Source organism: Girardinichthys multiradiatus, chromosome 5 (assembly GCF_021462225.1).
Source record: "Girardinichthys multiradiatus isolate DD_20200921_A chromosome 5, DD_fGirMul_XY1, whole genome shotgun sequence".
NCBI lineage: Eukaryota > Metazoa > Chordata > Actinopteri > Cyprinodontiformes > Goodeidae > Girardinichthys > Girardinichthys multiradiatus.
In genome coordinates this window covers 32,669,811-32,688,112 of record NC_061798.1, presented here as the reverse complement: position 1 = coordinate 32,688,112, position 18,302 = coordinate 32,669,811, and the positions used below count along the sequence as shown (strand labels likewise).

The following is an 18,302-nucleotide window of genomic DNA, read 5'->3' as shown; positions in this document are numbered from 1 at the left end:
GGGGGAAAACAAACAAGTCAGTCAAACATTTTATTTGAAAACAGTGTCAAATATGAGTAATGTCTGTTTTTGCATGAAGACCAAGAACTGAACTTGTATTATTCCCAAAGGACATGAAATTCTAACATTTCTATTAGCCCAATTATTCTCAAATTCCAGATTTGGATCTAGATCTGGACAAGACAGCAAGTCATTCCAGACCGTGTCTACACCTATTATTAGACCATACTTAGCTTCGACTCACGTGGAAAAAACAGTTTAACATGCATCTATAAACACTAATTATTAATAATCACAACATTCAAATCAAGAACTTGGTTAATAAGGCAGGAGAACCACTCTAACTGCACATTTTGTCTGGACACAATTAATTGGAATCACTAAGACAAAATGTTATGAGCTGAAAAATCAACTAGGAAGCAAGCTAAAGTTAGCCCCAGCACCTCAGCAAACAGATCCTTGAAGGAAGGTGTGGCATTATTAGAACATTATAGCTCCTTTCTCAAACCCCTTTAACACCGAGTCCAGGCAGCGAACACTGATCAGAAACTTGGATCAGACAACATACTAGTCACTGTCAAAATAAAAACATAAACAAAATGAAAAGTAAGCATCATGAACATCATTTTTGATGAGTAGGTTAGGTTGCCCACAGTCACAATATTATTGCAGACAATGTAATAATGATTTTATTTTTATATATTTTTTTTTTGCTGCACTAGGGCCCTTTATTTTTGTTATTTTCCAAACTAGGCAGACTGGAAATGTTGCTACTCCTTGTGCTTGTTGTAGAAGGAGAAGACATGCAGCATTGGTCTCCAGGGTCGGGACTTGAACCTGGGACGGCTGCGTCGAGGACTGAGGGCTTGTATATGGGTAACGCGTGCTCTACCGCTACGCCACGTGCCATGCCCCAAAAGTGGTTTAACCTTCTGGAGTTTAAGTTCATAACACTTTTAATAAAAAATGAAGCATGTGTGCTACTCTTTTATTACAAAATACTGATTGGTAGATTTTTAAAAGTTTTCCAAAAATAATTAAATTAATCCCACATAATATGGGGTTGTTTTTCTACTGATTTTTGACTATTTGAAGAGTAACCACATGAACAGATTTAGGTAAAAATAAAAAAAAGCAAAATATTAGAAAAAAACAAAATAAAATTTTGAAAAACAAGACAAAAAAGCATAGCATCATAGGTTTAGGCAGGTCACTGGAGGCTGATTCCCCATTTTTCCACAGGAAGTTGCAATGCTTTATGACCATTTCTGGATACCTGTCGACTTTTCTTCAGTTGTGTTTATGTAACACTGTTTTGTTGCACTTCAACGTCAACTTTTGTTCTCTTGGGTAAAGCAAGTAAATAGACTGAACTTGTGTAGTGATTTTCTACTCATACATACTGCTTATAGCACTGTTACCATACAAGTCTCATCCACACAGCAGTGCTCCCAATGTTCCCACACTCATGCAGGCATGTGGTCAAGTGCCTTGCCTCAATGGCACATAATCATGTTGCAGGGGGAACTCGAAACTTTATGATTGCAAAGCCACACATCTGCCCACTGAGTCACAGCTGAAGAAAGGCACTTCATTTTTTGAGACATGAAAAGCAGCCAAGTTTCTTAAACTGCCACAAACAATTGAAGGCATAAAGTGTCATCTCTTTTGCGTTTAAGTTGAAAGCAAATTTATAGTTTAGGGCAAGTTGCTCATTACAAGTTATTCCAAACCTTTAACCTTATCTAGAAACCTCATTTGAACCTTTGAACATAAAGTTGAGAAGAACAATGTGGACACAAAGGATGAGTTTCATGCAGACTGAGAAAAGAACATTTGCATCACATGGACCACACAGCCACATGGATGCAAAAATCTAAATGGATTTTACAAACCGAGCCATTGTCTTTCAGCTTTTGCACACAGTGTTGAAGATATAACACACATAAGAGACTGGGGCAGCAGGGAGGTGCATCAACACGCTCGCTGGATGTCCTGGATAATATTTGGCGATGTGTTAGTGTTAGTTTTAAACTAAAGAAAAAAAAAAAAAGGCAAACTTGTTTTACTATAAAGTGAAAGTGAAACAGAATTAAGTTCTTCAGTTTTAAGGGTAGGGTGTGTAGGTGTCTGGAATTTTCATTGTGTTATAAACATGAAATGTAAAATAAAATGTTGCTAACTCACCTGTTTTTTTCAAGTTCATTGTGTGTTGACCTGTAAAAAATGAGGAAAGGAGCAAACATAAGCAGTCAGTAAAGGTTCTGCACAATCAAAAAGTGAAATACAGATTTTATATGTTCTAAAAGTTTAAAGCCCATGATACACTCCTGAACAAAAAGCTTAGGACCAACGAAGAAATTACAAGAAGAACAAAAAGGGAGAAAGCATTCACATTGCGTGCTGGTGGATCATAACAAAGTTATGAGCATAGCTTAAAAATGCAAACAGAAGAAACAGGAACAAAAGATGAAACTCGCCTTTCTGTCTTTGAACATGGGAGGCTTGTTGAGCTGCACAAGCAAGGCTCCTCACAGCACGCCACCACTGCACAGGTTTGATGCAGTAGTACAGATATTTAAAATTTTCTAAAAGATCCTGAGGGTTATGAGACGATCCAGAAAACGTCATCAGCTCTGTGATAAGAGGATCTGGTGGGGTGTTCGTTAAGACATAGGCGGATCCTCAACCCAAATTAAGGCCCTTACTTGTGCTGACTGCAGTCCAATAACCATCTGGAGATGAGCAATGTCTCTTGAGTTTAAATGTCATTTTCAAAGATTTGCCTACACTGCTTTGTTTCTTGTTGCCATTTTTTATTTTTGCATTTTAAAGCTCAGCTTACAACGTCGTTACAATCCAGCAGCATGAAGTGCACACCTGTAACTTTTTGCCCTGGTCTTAAGAATTTGATCAGGAACTTATGCAAAATAAATTTACTTGTAATTTGAGAACAGAGGTAGACAAACACAGTCTTGGATTGGCAATGTAAAAACCTGTTTAGATACTAGTAAATCCAGCATACTGAAGACTTAACATGAACAAATATTAACATGACATCCAGCCATTCACTGCAGCATCATGAAGCCTTTTATTCAGTAATGCACAACAGAGCTCTTTGAGGATTTGTGTAACACGTATGCTTCCTCTGAGTACAGTATTAGGTCTAAAGGGGGGTGTGTGTGCTGCTGGATAGCTGGAAGCATGCACTCACATACACAGCAGCATCCAGGGTTCAGTCCTCTGTTAATAATGTAAAGTGAATCAACTGGTCCCTCAGAGTGTCTTTGTATTGCAACAAACTGAAAGGAGACCAGGCCTCCTTCTGATTCTTAAATGGCCAACTTCCCCAACTTCCCTAACTACACTCTGCTTTCTCCGAATGAGGCTCATGATTCACTACTCCACATTGCGGCAAATTGATTCCAGAATTCATTTTCCTAATCTATTTTTTTATTTTGTCCGATAACAGAATTTCATTTTTTGCAATTAAACAATAAGGTATAAACAGAAGGAATACATTGTCTTGAAAATATAGTTTTTCACAGTTTTTTGTGTTACAACTATGGTCAACTGCATAATATACAAAGGCAGGATCGTCCACGTAATCATACAGGCTAGGAAAGAAACCAAGAGACCCATTGTAACTCCGGAGGAGCTGCAGAGATTCTCAGAGAGTTGTCCTTCACAAATCTGGTCTGTATGGAAGAACATCAAGAAGAAAGCTGTATGACAAATTTTCCAAAAAGCCAAAGTAAACATATGGAAGAAGGTGCTCTGACAGAATGAGGCCAACATTTTACTTTCTGGTCTATGAGCAAAACCCTTAATGTGGCAGAAAACTAAAACACTGTGCATCGTACACCCACCACCACCCCACTGTGAAACATGGTGTTAGGGATGCTGGTCAGAGTTCATGAGAAGATTGGGCTTACTTCAGGTCATTCTTACAATAAAACTTGTTAGAGGTCACAAACGATTTGAGACTTGGGCAGAGGTTTATGTTCCAACAGGAATATAGGCAGAGCTACAATGAAATGGATTAGACCAAAACATATTGATGTGTTAGAGTAACCTACAGTCAAAAATTCAGACCTAAACACAATTATGAATTTGTGGCAAGACTGACTGACTATGAGCAATTTAGCAAAGCAGAAAGAGTCTCTAGATGTGCAACTCTGGTACAGACATACCTCAAAAGACTTGTAGCTGTAACTGCAGCAAGAGGTGCTTCTGTAAAGTATTGACTTACATGAGTCTTAAATACTGATGCAAGCCACGCTTCAAATTTTTGTCTGTAAAATATGTTACAAACCACAAATTGTTCTCCTTATGTGTCACAGTAATGCACTGCTTCGTGTTGGTCTATTATATCAAATTTCTCAAAGCATGCACTGATGTTTGAGCCTGTAACACTAAAATATGTAAGAAAAGGAGCAACAAAATACATCACTAGCAGATAAGCTGCCAAGAGTGCAGAAACACTGGAACGTGATCGCTAAAGGTTTCAACTTACATCATCAATACCTCTGTGTTCATGCATGGAGACTCTACTCTAGGACATTCAGTCACGCACATTAAAATCAAAGTTAAGTGAAAATGTGTCCAATGTATTCAGAAAATGCTGACTTACAAAAATAAACAGTTTTAAAAGGCAGCAAATCCACAGCTGTGTGTATCTGTGAGTCCGATAAGTGTTTCGCTAACAAAAGATGAATGGATGCATATTTTTTATAATTTGCGTCAATAGCTGTCACAGTGCCACCACTGATTCTGGGTTGTTCAGTAACCCACATCCCATCTGCGTGACAATTAAAAGCTGTGTTTCACCAAAATTGTTTGTTTTCAGCTGATCGTTACCCTTTAGAAACGAGGAAGCAAATTACGGAAGCAATTACAATATTACACTAATAGGACGCTTATGTAAACCGAAAATTATTTTAGAAAACAGGAAAAAACTTATATATTGTTATCCACTACAGAAATTTCATTATGTAACTTTAATCACTCCCATGCAAAAAGCCAGTCATTAAACCAGCCCCGGTACAAACCCTGAAAATCATCTGACAGGGACACACAGCTATGGCATATCTTAGTCTGGTCTCTTTTTTGAAGAAATCAGTCAAAGTTAGATTACTTTCTCATAAAGTTTTACAATCAGAACCTATTTTCTTGCATCGTAACTCAGATATCTGCATCTCTGGGGCATGAAAACAAAGTAGCAGAGATTATAAACGGGCTCAAGGCCAGACATAACAGCATCAGGCGTCCTCCTGTAGTTTTGTAAGTGCACGTGTATGTGTGCATGTATGCACGCCCATAGAGTGGGTCAGAGAGATAAAGCATCCCTGCTATAAACAGCAGGCGAGAGAGGACAGAGTCAGATAAGCCTGTGGCTTTAAGCCTCAACCAGCTACCGAGGAGGCAGCTGCAAAGTGGAGCGAGCTAAAAACAGGAAACAAAGTGTGCATGGTGAATTTCATTTTTTATGTACATTTTATAAAGCATACATTATCATCTTCTCCAGGAGAAAAAGTAAAAATTACATTAACAGGATATTACTGCTTTAGGGGAAAAAGAAACAAAACATTAACACCCTGGGGAACTGAGGTGTAGATGATGGTCCATTACAGCCACAGGTCATCAGTGAAATAAAAATACATACTGCGCTATTTATATACAAAACAGCTATGATGAGTCAGGTCATGGACTAAGGACATCTTCATTGTCCTTCTGTTGGCATGTGCAGGTTGTGAGTGATCTATCAAGTGTTAAAATAGCATCTACATGAAGGTTAGGCTATGAGTATTCCAAGCAGAGCATTGTGTCTGTACAAGGTAAGCAGTGTTAGTCACACTGCCTGTCAACAGTCATAGAATTATGGCTCATTGGGGGAGATAAAGTCCCAGTTCAATTTAATGGGACGATTACAGATCAAATAAAATGCTTGGCACTATTGGAGCTTGAACATAGTGGAATAAAGGGAAATCCATCACAATGCGCAGCTTTAAAATGGTGTTAAACAGTAAGCATGTTGAACTATAGAGTGACTCCACAGAGAACACGTCTAATCTAGAGCTTTCCTCTCTTTGAGGAACACAATTTTTGTTTGTTGTAATAATTTTATTTACACCAGTAGCTGATTATGTTAGCTACATATTTAAAAAGGCCTCACTTTATGCAATCCTTGGATTTAAATTCACTTTAAAGAGCAAATTGTGTTGAGGCATTCCTATATTTATTCTCCCTCATTCTAATCAAATTATCCGGAGCGCCATAAATAGTGCTGCAGACTTTTGAGTTTATCTGATCATGACTGTTGCCATGCAGAGCGAGGCAGGGTTCAGTCCTTGTGATGCAGCTCCTGTTTGTGGCCCACTCTCACATTAACATGAAACGGCTCAGAGAGCGATTGGAGGGGAGCTTGTGTTGGATGTGCGACTGTCAATGAACAAGAGTTATGTATGCATGTAAGCAGCAAGAGAAGACGTAATGCAAGTAAGGGGGTGGGGGGGTTGACATGGAAGATTCTACCCATTTCTGCAACCAACTACAGGTTCATCTCTTGGACTGAAAAGGAGACACATGCAAGAAGTAGGCATGAGCTAGCTGCCCTTATCAAAGTTTTTAAAACGGTTTCTGTCACACAACTCTGACTGTTTAAAGTCCTTTTAAAGAGATGCCACAGAAAGTGTCAGAGGAAACATTGCTTTCTCTGGATGTGTGGAACAGCTTTAGCGCTGCTCCTCCCCCACACGTTACTGCACATGGCATGTCAGCTAGCTGAAAGAAGGCAACTACATTTTACGCTGGCTTACAAGAACAAATCCGGCAATATTTCCAAACCAGCTAACAGTGTAAGCAGCAAGAGAGGACCTTTTGTCAGTGGTGGACAGGTGGTGAAAAACAGCTAACATTAGCTCTGTTTTATTCAATAAAGATCTAAACAGCAAAATGTAATAATATTCTGCACAATACGTGCTTGACATACAAGACTAAAATTTTGGGGGGAGTTTGTTCAAAATTTTTGCTTAAACCTGTAAATTGAACTTAAAATAATAAATAAATGTCACGGATTATTTAAACTGTTATGAGCAATATATGATAATATTTAGCAGCAATTAGAGTAATTATTGATTTTCTGGTTGAAAGAACAGCAATAAGATCATTTTTATAATTTTTTGTTGTAAATTTTTGTTTTGCAAAGATGCACCAATCAGGATATGTCTGTCTGACAATGATAATGAGGTTTGACCTGCCAATTTTTATCTGATTTTTATTGACCTTGAAAACTAACGAGTGTTGTTTGTGTGTTTTACTGATTTTTAAGCATTTAACTTTCTGATCCGGGGAAAATTGGCCGATTACCTTTGCTGGCCGACTGATTGGTGCATCTTGAAATCTTCCCCTAAACACTGAAAACGTACGATTTTTAAACAAGATTTTTGCATCGTGAGAATCTTACATGACCCCTGCTCAGAACAGCAGAGTCTTCTAAACAAAGTGAGCCTTTTTAAATTTAACATTTATAATGATTTTACTAAACCTGTACCAATAATGTACCGTATCTGAGCAACATGTCTATTTCTGTTTAAGATAAAAATTGTAATTTAAGCTCATGACTGTTTTTCTTTAGTAGATCCTGTGTGTATACAGGGACATGTCTCATGCCTCATGATTAGAAGTACCAACAGCATTAAAAAATGGCGACTCTTTGTATATACACTGTGCAAGTCTGATGAAGGGCATCATGCCCGATACAGATGAGATGCTCGGGAAAGGGCTGGAGTGACCAGAGGTTTCTCAGGCTCTATGGAGCCTAGATTAGCACAGGGCTCCCTGTTATCTATCTACTGTGGTGGACTGCCAGTCAGCTGGCAGAAAGAAGGATGCCCATGGTTAGCAAAAAGAATAATATGGCTTTCTGGAAATAGTTCTGCTCATGAAAAACACAAGAGCTATTACATGGAAACAAAAGGAGCACAACTGATCACTCTTATCATGGTAAAGCTATGTTAAAACTGCAATGCATTTGTTAAGCTAGGTGTGTCATGTCGGTTAAGCACGGCAGGTGAATAGCTGCCCTAGCAGAGTGCCCAAATAACCAGTTTTATCGGTATGTTATACTCCCTTTGTTGCTTAATAATATTCTTTGTAATAAGGAGATTTACTTTAAAACTGCTACTACATTTATCATTTAAATTTTAACTTACACATATGTAAATAACCATAAAAAAATGTTAATTAAATTATTACAGCTGCAGTCATCACTATGTTGTTTTATTTTTTGCATAATAAATGTTGCTGTCCTGTTTTACAAAAATCAGATGGAAAATAATTTGGTAAATACTGTTTACGTTTTAGTATCATACCTCAAAAATCTCATTATGCATACAATTAAATACCGATATGGCAGCTGGACTTGGTGGGTGGATCTACTGTTATGTTATCCTTGTTGGTGCTTCACCAGTATCAAAACTCATGACCAGAAAGCAAGTAGCAGGGAGTCATCTTTAGAGTGAAACAGAAAGCAAGAATGTTGGGTACTTAACATGGACGAGCATTACCATGTCAGCTATCAAATGCAAGAAATTACTCTTTTTATAATTATGGTAAAAGATTTAGAAAATACTACAAATAAAAGGTGCAATATCCTTCATTTCTCCGGCGTAACTTTAATCAAGATCTCTAACTTGGATCAGGAAGTCCGTTTGACAACCAGCTGATGAAACGCTGCTTACATCACACATGCCTTCCTATGTGTTCTTAGCCTTAACATTGAGTGTTTAGAAACACAAATTTACAAATAAGATTATGCATCTCCACAAAAAAAAATCCAGATTATTTGAACAGTGTATTTAAGATTCCCACGCAGCCCATTACAGCAGCTCTTTCTGTCTGACAGCACACTCACCCCGAAATTCATCAATAATTTGAAATTATTATATCTTTCTTAAGCGCTATGAAACATTTTACAGGAAAACACGGCATTGGTGATAGAGTGCATATTCTTACCTGTTGTGGTTACTGCTGAACTTTTTATTTCGGAATTTCCTCTGCCTCTGGTAGTTTGTGCTCTGGTTGGAAGGGAAGGTCGAAGCGTATCCATGTTCGCACTCTGAGGACAGAAAATCAACGGCTATAACTGACAGCCACGGGTTTAACGTGGAAAACACACACTTGTAATCTCCCTTAAGCGGTTTAAAGAATATTAACACAAATAACCTCTTTCTCTTCTTTCTATATACTCCGCCGCCTCCAATAACCGTTGGATATTTATTAGCTGGACAGCAGTCATTCTTCCCTGAGGCTGTCCGTTAACGTCGTCCTGCTCAGCGTTCAACGCTAGCTCTGCAAACGGCAGGAACGCTCGGCCGCTTTTCTATTTAAGGAAGACAGCACTGCATCGGCATGGACTGGGTGAAAACGACGTCTTATTGTATTATCTTATCTTAGACAAAATAAGAACAAAACATCCAATCTTTCCGAGCTAGCAAGCTACTACTAACATCCAGTAGTTGTTAGAAAATATCACTCCCTGTGTAATAAGGAATTTTTTTTTTCTACGAAACAATATATGTATTTTTTTTTTTTTTTTTTACAAAAAGAGGTATAAACAATAAAAAAATATCTCCAGTGGAGCCAGAACCCGTCTGCTGCAGCTCGTTTCCTCTCCTCTCCTGTTTGTTTACCTAGCTGCTCAGCTGGGAGGCAGGAACTAAGGAGGGGGTTGGGGGAGTGCTGGTTTAAGCGCTGTGCATTATGGGAAACTGAGTATTTCAGCACATTTGCTATAAGCTACTATTTGAAGTCTGACTTTGTTTGTATTGCTAAAGACTATAGCCAATCAGATGTTAGGGTCTTTAACATGGCACAGCCAAATCATAAATTAAAAATATTTAATTTTTACACATTATGAATTAAAAATTGAATTACTGTATGTATTTTCTAAATGTTTTGTTGACACTTAAACAGCAATATACCCATCCATTTTCTATACCAGTTTCTTCCGTACAGGGTCACAGGGGAGTTGGTGCCTATCTCCAGCAATCCACTGACAAGAGGCAGGGTATACGTTGGACAGGTTGCCAGTCCATTTCAGGGCAACACAGAGATACACAGGACAAACAACTATGCACACGCCAATTCACACCTCTAAGGGCAATTTAGAGAGACAAATTAACCCAACAGCCTTGTTTTTGGACAGTGTGAGGAAAGCGGAGTACCCGGAGAGAACACACGCATACACGGTGAAAACATGTGTGAAATACTTTAAAAAAAAATGTTTTTATCTCCACATTGATTTAAATTATCATGTAACTAAAAATTTATTTAAATATATATATATTTTTATTATTTATTGGATTGTAGCCCTTTGGCACTCTATACTTTGCATATGAAAGCTTGTTTTTGAAAGGGTCGATTTTACCTTATATATCTAAATAATACTTTACTATAAAGTAGCATTTTAAAAAGAAAAACGGATCACGGAATGTTGTTCTATGAATTATAAACTATATCTAAAGCGATTTTGTCGTAGGCTAAATTATGAATGAAGAACGAGAATGAAAGGAAAAAGAACTAAAAGTCCCAGACTTCACCGGGGTAGTAGGAGTGTATTTCTTTGCTGAAGCCAGGCCCAGCAACACGTGACGTCATAGACGAGCACAAGTCCGATTGGCGGAGGACTTTGACGGACGTGATGGGTTTAACCTGCAGCTGACCAACTGCAGAAGAGGTTTGCGCCATGTGGAAAGAAGTGCGGCACGCCCCCAAATAGCAGGAAGCAAACAATTGAGAGAGGAGCTGTCTCCAGTGATCTGCTGAAAATTCCCACGGTACATGTGAAAAGTGCCCTCTCATGCGCGCAGGATTGCACGTTATCGATATGTCTGCGCTAAAAGCAAAGCGACCCTCGTAGACTTACACGAAAAAGAAAAGGTATTTACAAGGAATCGTGCCTGATAAAAATGATATTATATTGGATAATATCGCATATACTTTGTTCAGATTACATTTATTTAATGATCTCCCATCAAACTACTGCCTGAAAGGCCAGAGCCTTCATGCATTCAGAGATCTGCCATTTGCTTTAAGTCTCATAACTTATTTATAGTTTTATAAATGCTTACAAGCTGGCAATCTAGCACATCTAACGCATAATTATATGTTCAACAAAATTCAATTGCATCCACTGCGTATTATCTGTAAAATATTCCATTTTTTGCTATAGAGTCTGCGGGGGCACAATGACATCATCCTACGCTGAGCTGTAGGACGCCGCAAGGAAAATTACAGATCCTTGTTTTGAGAGTTGCGACGATGCCTGCCGCAGAGAAAACGCATACAAAAACAGTCTAAAATGAATCAAAGCTCGCGTTTCCCCCTCATTTCTAAATGCAATGAGTAAATCGCACGTATTGCTCTTGCAAACATGTCACAGGCTGTGCTTATTGCAGACATTGGTGCACAGTTGTATGAACTCAACCCTTTGTTGTCTGAGACTGTTGACAATGAAGTCTCTCTCTTTTTTCCTTCTGAAATTCAGATGAAAATGAAAAGGGATCAAACGCAGCACAGAACAACTCACTTCCGTCCTTGCGCTCGGCGCTCTCAAGAAACCTTGCAGCCTCCAGCAGGACCTGAACGTTTTTCAGGAATGTGATCTGCTCCATGTGGGAGTCTTTGGAGTTAAAGACCTCATTGAATGCGCAGCTGGACATGTCGAAATCTTGCTGATCCAAGAGAGATGCGTCTGAATCAAAGAAAAAGTCGTCACTCTTCAAACTTCGTCTTTGCCTCTCAGTTTTGGCCATTTTCTTTTCTTCTTTCTATTCCTCTCTGGAGTTTCAGCGCTTTCTGACGACGTGCAGTGCGGCAGCGGGAAGCTGTTGGCGTTGCTCTTGTTAGATGGTTTCTCGTTTCTTTCTTTCTTTCTCTTTTTATGAATGCAGGGTGTTTAATGTGGCCAATGTCAGTGGATGCTGGTGCATGGACAGAACAGGAGGACGGCCCCTCAGTGTCTGAGGAGTCTGCATGGTCCCTGTGCCCGTCTCTGGAATAAAACACAAAGAGCGTCAGAAATCCGTGCTTTTATTAAACGTATTGCATTTTTACCGTATAACAATGGTAGCATTGAACCAATATGTTTGTATTGTGAGTAGACAGTTTGAAAGCTTGTGTCAGTTCAACAGTTACAACGACAAATGTTTTAAGGCAATTATTAATCTGCTGTTAAATTTGATCGATTTTGTGGTTATTTTAGTTTTTAACATTTGCTACATTGCAACCACAAACTTCAGTGTATTTTATCAGAAATTTTATATCATCATCCAGAACAAAGTATTGCTGTGGTGGGACGAAAATGATGCAGGATTCTCAAAATGTTTTACAATGAAACACAAAAAATGTGGCCTCTTTGTTCTAATATCAATAAATTAAACCCAGTGCTGCAAATTGTCTTCAGATTTCACCGAATTAGTAAATTAGGTCACGGATGATGCTGTGGAGAAGTTTAAAGCAGGAATAGATCACAAAATAATATATCCTTAGCTTTGAACATCTCACAGACGACTGTTCTATTCATCATCCAAAAATGGAAAGTGTCTCGCACAGCTGCAAGCTGAGCAAGTCATGGTTATCTCGCTAAAGTGACAGGGTAGGTAAGAGCAGCCAGATGACCATGGTAGCTCTGGAGGAGCTACTGAGATTCACAGCTGAGGTGGGAGAATCTGTTGACAGCAGTATAAGCCGTGTACTCCAAAAGACTAGACCTTACAGAAGAAAACAAGAAACACCACACACCAGGCCGGGAACACAGCAAACATGGAAGAAGGTGAGGAGACTAAAATTGAACAACTTGGCCTGAATGCAAAATGTTATATGTGCAGTTAGACAACAAACATTGCGCACCCTACTCAATGTTTTTTTTTTTTCAGGGACAGGGAATTTGTTCAGAGTTGATAGGAAGATGGATGTAGCTAAATGCAGGGGGTCTTTCTGCATGGAGTTTGCATGTTCTCCCCGTGCATGCATGAATTCTCCTCTTAGTACTCACAGGGTACTCCCGCTTCCTCTCACAGTCCAAAAACATGACTGTTAGGTTAACTGGTCTCTCTAAATTGCCCTTAGGTGTGAATGAGTGTGTGCATGGTTATTTGTCCGGTATGTCTCTGTGTTGCCCTGCAATAGATTGGCAACCTGTCCAGGGTGTACCCTGCCCCTAGGCACTAGCTCCCCCGTGACCCACTATGGAATAAGCAGTATAGAAGACGAATGAATGTACATTATATATAATGAAAAAAGACTGTATTGATAAGACACTTTATGTGGAAATACTATATGGTGTTGGTTGAATAGCATGGAAATATGATGAATAAATTATAGAGATACAAACAGTGATAGATCATCCTTAACATCCTCCTTATTGTGTGTGCCAGCAAGATTAACCCCTTTGAGTTTTTGTACAGCCTTGTTTTTCACAGTTTTAATATTTTTAGTTGTTGCTTTAAATGTACATGTGGGTAATTTTAGGTCTAAGCCTGTTGTCTTGAAACATTTACCTGATCTATGAAGATCAACACACATTTTTCATTCTTAAATGGCATCAATTTTGAAGAGTGGGCAAATGAAATGGACCCCTGTTAATAATGTTATTTACAGGGCACGGTAAATAACATAATTTACAGGTGTCTGATCTCTAATATAGCACAATGGAAATAGGCATGTGAATCTTTTTTAGATTACATATACATAAATCTACACATTTACATTTAAATTTATAAACGTTGTTTGTGGTACATACAATAAACATATAGGGCTTAGATGTGAAATGAGATATATCTACTGTTGTGGGAACACTAGTATATCCCTTTACTTATATGTACAGACTAAGGGCAGACATCCTCACTGGTATTTTCTTTTCTTCCCATTGTAGTGGAATGTCAGTGTTATTTATTGTTGGCAGCTTTTCCTGGTTTTTCTATGTTTTTGATCTATATGCCAACAAACCTAAGATGACTTCTTTATACGCAAGACTAAGTTCTAAAGGGGGGTGTCATAGAGGAGCACAAAGATATCACTGTAGCATCAGATGCACCTGTATGCGATAGAAACGGTAACTCGGAGGTGCATTTCTTTTCCTTGATCTTGTGCCATTTTCAGTAGACCTTTTGATGAGTTGCCGCATCGCGGTCCGTTTGACACAGAACATGTTGAAGCATAGGCCTGTATTAAGTCCTGACAACCCACCCTAGCCACCTCCTCACCCATTTCCACCACCCCCCTTTACCACTTCAAAGGGGCCACCAGCAGCCCATATTCGTTTGATGTAAAGTTCACAGAAACAGAAACCTTCAAGTCCAGCGCATGGGGGAATCTCTGAAGGTCCCTCCTTCTCCTGCCCCTTCACCTCCAAAGCCTCAGCTAGAGGTGGCTGTATAGGAAGGCAACCCCTCTGAGTTGGCCCATTTTAGATTGTTAAAGCTGCCAACACCAGTACACGTCCAAATCGGAGGATTTTGATAAGCGTTTGGTTGCAGTCTCTTTGGGATTTTAGCCCAGACATCCTTGCTTAGATTACTAGGTAAAGTTTTGCAGGCGGTGATATATAGGTTATATCCCCCATGCTTTAGCATATGATGTCTCAGATATCTCAGATGGTAAATGCAAGGTGTGTGAACTCTGAAAATTTGATTACAGCATTTACTGTCCAGCCTGTGAGCTATAATGGAGCTCACATAATGCAGGGAGAGTTAAGGAACACTGCAAAACATGAATCATGCATCCCAGATGGCAAACACTAGTAACAGTGGGAAAGCAAAGATTTATGAGGGACTACTGCTTCAAGTTGGCATGTGCTACAGGCACAAAGTCAATTCAAACCCTTCCTCTTCGCAGAATCTCTCAGATTTAAGGCCATCCTGTGATCCTCTGCTTTGAAGGCAGGGCTCGTGTCAAACTGTAGAGAAGCAGCTTTGAAATCCACAGGAAAAACAAGCGCAGAGGTCAAACACTCATAGGATATAACAGACAGGCTTAACCAAGGCAACTTTACATAGAAACATGAGCGTCGATCTGCTACACACAAACACAACAACAGCCTTGACTGCTGCCTTAGTCTATGGCCGAGTCTCTTGTCGGACTCAGAGTGAAAGAAAAGAGCCAGAGAAGGCTGCGGACGGCAAGACGAACCTCTTTGGATAAGTACACGAGAGGGAGGGAAGCCATGGAGCTATATCAAACTGAAGGGTACAAGCTTAAGGACGTGTGACGGTCAGCTAACGCTATCTAATGCTAGCTTGCTGTGGTGGTCATACACCAAAAGTCCAGTGTACAACGATTTAACAGTTGAAGATATTATTAAAATATGATGTGACTAGTGACGCCACCCCCTAACAATCAGTGACAGACCATCTTCTGACGTCATGTTTGGAACCACAAGCAAGCAGGATGGAAAGGCCTAAAAAGCGAGTAGAGTTGTACCAAACTGTGCTGAGTAGAGACTAGTAGATAATTTCACATAACCTACCTTTACTAAAACAACTAATCCTTTAGGTGTGATGCAAGTTCAAGTCTCAAATCACTGCATCTCCGTCCAATGAAGTTGATGACTGCCCAATAACCACTAGAGACCAGAGTCAGCATAAAAATGTCACTTCAAAATATTCATTAGCTATTTGTGCTTTCAGCAGTGTTTTCCAATGGAGTTTAAGTTACGGGACTAAATATTGTGCTTCCAGACTTCTCCAGATGAAACTGAAATATTCCATCTATTTAGTTAATTGAAGTGAATATTTGTTTAGATGTTTATTTAAATTAGTTTGGCAACTTTCTAATTTATCTTTCAGCATAAAAATAGTTTTTGCAAAGTGGGAACATTCATTCAGATGACGTTTATGCAAATTTCCACAGTTTTTGTTTTGAAGAGGCAATTTTACGTCATCCATGAGTCAGCTCCATCCTCAGTCTCAGCAGCCAGAGGACATATTAGCACGCAACAAAATAAAAATCTCAAATCTTTTGGAGACACTAACACACGGATGGCAGATATATTGCCTCAATAAAATACTTTGGTATAATGGTTTTCTATCACCTATTATTGCTTTCCCGGAAAACTCGCTGACATTTCATAAATGTCACCAATTTATGTCATCCTCAGAGGACCACTTCAGCTGGAGCTTGTTCATAGGTAATTATGCAACATCCACTGAGTGAAATTCTGCACTCATGGTGGGTGAGTGGGAGTAAAAGGGAAACAAACAAAAAAAAAATGGGATAGACTGATCCAAAGACAAAGGAAACTATTTAAAATGGTTTAAAGAAAAAAAAGTAAAAGCTGAATATGAAATATATTGAAAGATTTTCCCAATCAAGCAAAGTACTAGCATAGGGTATGTTGGATACAAATGCACACCATTTAAGTGGCAGCTCTAGAAAAGCACTGACTCAAATGACCTTAAAGTAACTTTTCTCTTTGTTTCTCGCCCATGTGGTCAGCCGAGACACCGAGACTGATTGCTTCCCTCCATGTCCTCTTATCATCAGGAACAATAGGTATTTGCTCTCCATGGGAGGTTATGCCTGTGCCACACAAACACTAAACACAAGTCCTGTTGTTTTCTCTCGTAGGATCAATTACTGTAATTGATGGCTTACGTGTGAACCTGCTGTTATGGTTGTTTATGTTGACATGCACAAATCCACAAATCCCTGGTTTGACTGTCCTGCTGTAAAAAAACTAAATCTGTGTGTTTCAGCTTGCTCTTCTTTACAAAACTGACTCCCCAAACAAACACGAAACAGGACAGGTGCCTGTTTGAAAAGAAAGATCAACCAGCCAGAATATCTGAGGAAAAAGACTGTGGGAAAGTGACAAAGCATTTTTTTTGCTGGTCAGAGCTTCTTTTGTTGACCCCATGTTGATACTACAGGCTGTACTACTGTCAGGGTCCTTGTTTTCACAAGGGCCACACACTGTGTGGGTCCCTGCTTTGTCAGGCCTTTCTTGCCGCGATACTAATCTGTCTTCCATCAAGATTGAGGTCGAGCTTTTCTTTTGTTTGGCACAAACTGGCAGCCGCTTGGGTGAAATGCTCTCTGGGTATTATCACAATTTCAGGATATTCTGCAGCCTTTCCTTGTGATACAGTATCAAAACAACACATTATACAGCTGCACCCCACCCTGTTCCTCAAATCCGTAATGCTGATGCAGCTACAACTGCGACGCTCCGTCTCAATTCTCACTTCCTGTCTCAGCAGCCTCCCCAGAGCATATTTTCACCACTCTTTAAACCACTCCACTCCAGTGTCCAGTGTCCTGTTCTGGGAGAGCACCCAAATATCCTGAAGAAAAGACATATACCTGTTGCCCCTCCCCAGGGCAACTGTCTTTTGGCACTTAGTGATAATTGTTTGCCTGTGTTCCCAGCAACTGACATCTAGTGACAATGGCTAAAGCGGGATAGAAAACGCAAGAGCAGACATAAACAGAAAAGCGTATAGATACATATCGAGCAGTGAAAACATATTGGGCCCAAGTTTTTGCTTTCTGTTAAAAAAAATGTGTCAAATCTTCAAACACATTATAAACCAGACAAAGATAGAATGAGTAAATACAAAAGGCAGTTTTCAAATGATGATTTCATTAATTAAAGAGAAAAAAACTTTCCAAATCAACCAATAAACTCCCCTTTATAAGATTATGATTTAATTAAGATTTACCACATTTCTTTAAATTCAGTATTACTAGCCATACCCTGACATGTATCAGTCTGTAAACAGTTGCAAGCTATTTCTAAGGATTTGGACTCCAGCAAACCACAGTGAGAGCCATTATCAACAAATGGAGACAACATGGAATAGCGGTGAACCTTCCACGTAGTGGCAGCATACCAAATTTACTGCAAGAGCTCACTGGTGACTCATCCAGGATGTGACAAAAGAACCCAAAACAACATCTAAAAATTTAGATCATTATAGGCCTCAGTTAGGGTCAGTGTTCATGATTCAACTATAAGAAAGACTGGGCAAGAATGCATCCATGGGAGAGTTCAAAGGCAACATGTTGTAAAAGGTCTTCAGCTTTATTTCCAGAGATTTTTCAAAGAAACCAATCAAGGCACTGCGGATACAAACAAAGGTCCAGATGCAGAAACTTACAAGAATGGTTCTGCAGGAACATGGAAAAACTCAGCACAAATACGTGGGTAGAGAACAGGGTGTGACAAAACACAAGGAACCAGCAACAAACAATGACACAAAACCAACTAATATACTGAGGGATAACAAAGTGCAGGTAAT

General features: G+C 39.2%; 1 protein-coding gene across 2 annotated transcripts in view; it reads right to left on the bottom strand.

The window, feature by feature from the left end:
* Window positions 1-13,141, bottom strand: part of mxi1 (max interactor 1, dimerization protein) — a 44,900-nt gene extending 31,759 nt beyond the window's left edge. The window contains exons 1-3 of one of the 2 annotated variants that reach the window (XM_047365480.1): window positions 11,591-13,141; window positions 9,016-9,118; window positions 2,188-2,217 (exon numbers count right to left, since the gene is read on the bottom strand). In XM_047365480.1, coding sequence (XP_047221436.1) covers window positions 2,188-2,217; window positions 9,016-9,118; window positions 11,591-11,816 — 359 coding nt within the window. In that variant the 5' untranslated portion in view covers window positions 11,817-13,141. Of the gene's footprint in view, window positions 1-2,187; window positions 2,218-9,015; window positions 9,119-9,225; window positions 9,719-11,590 lie in introns of those variants that run through there. The other variant, XM_047365481.1, reaches the window with a different exon arrangement.
* Window positions 13,142-18,302: the final 5,161 nt, after the last annotated feature.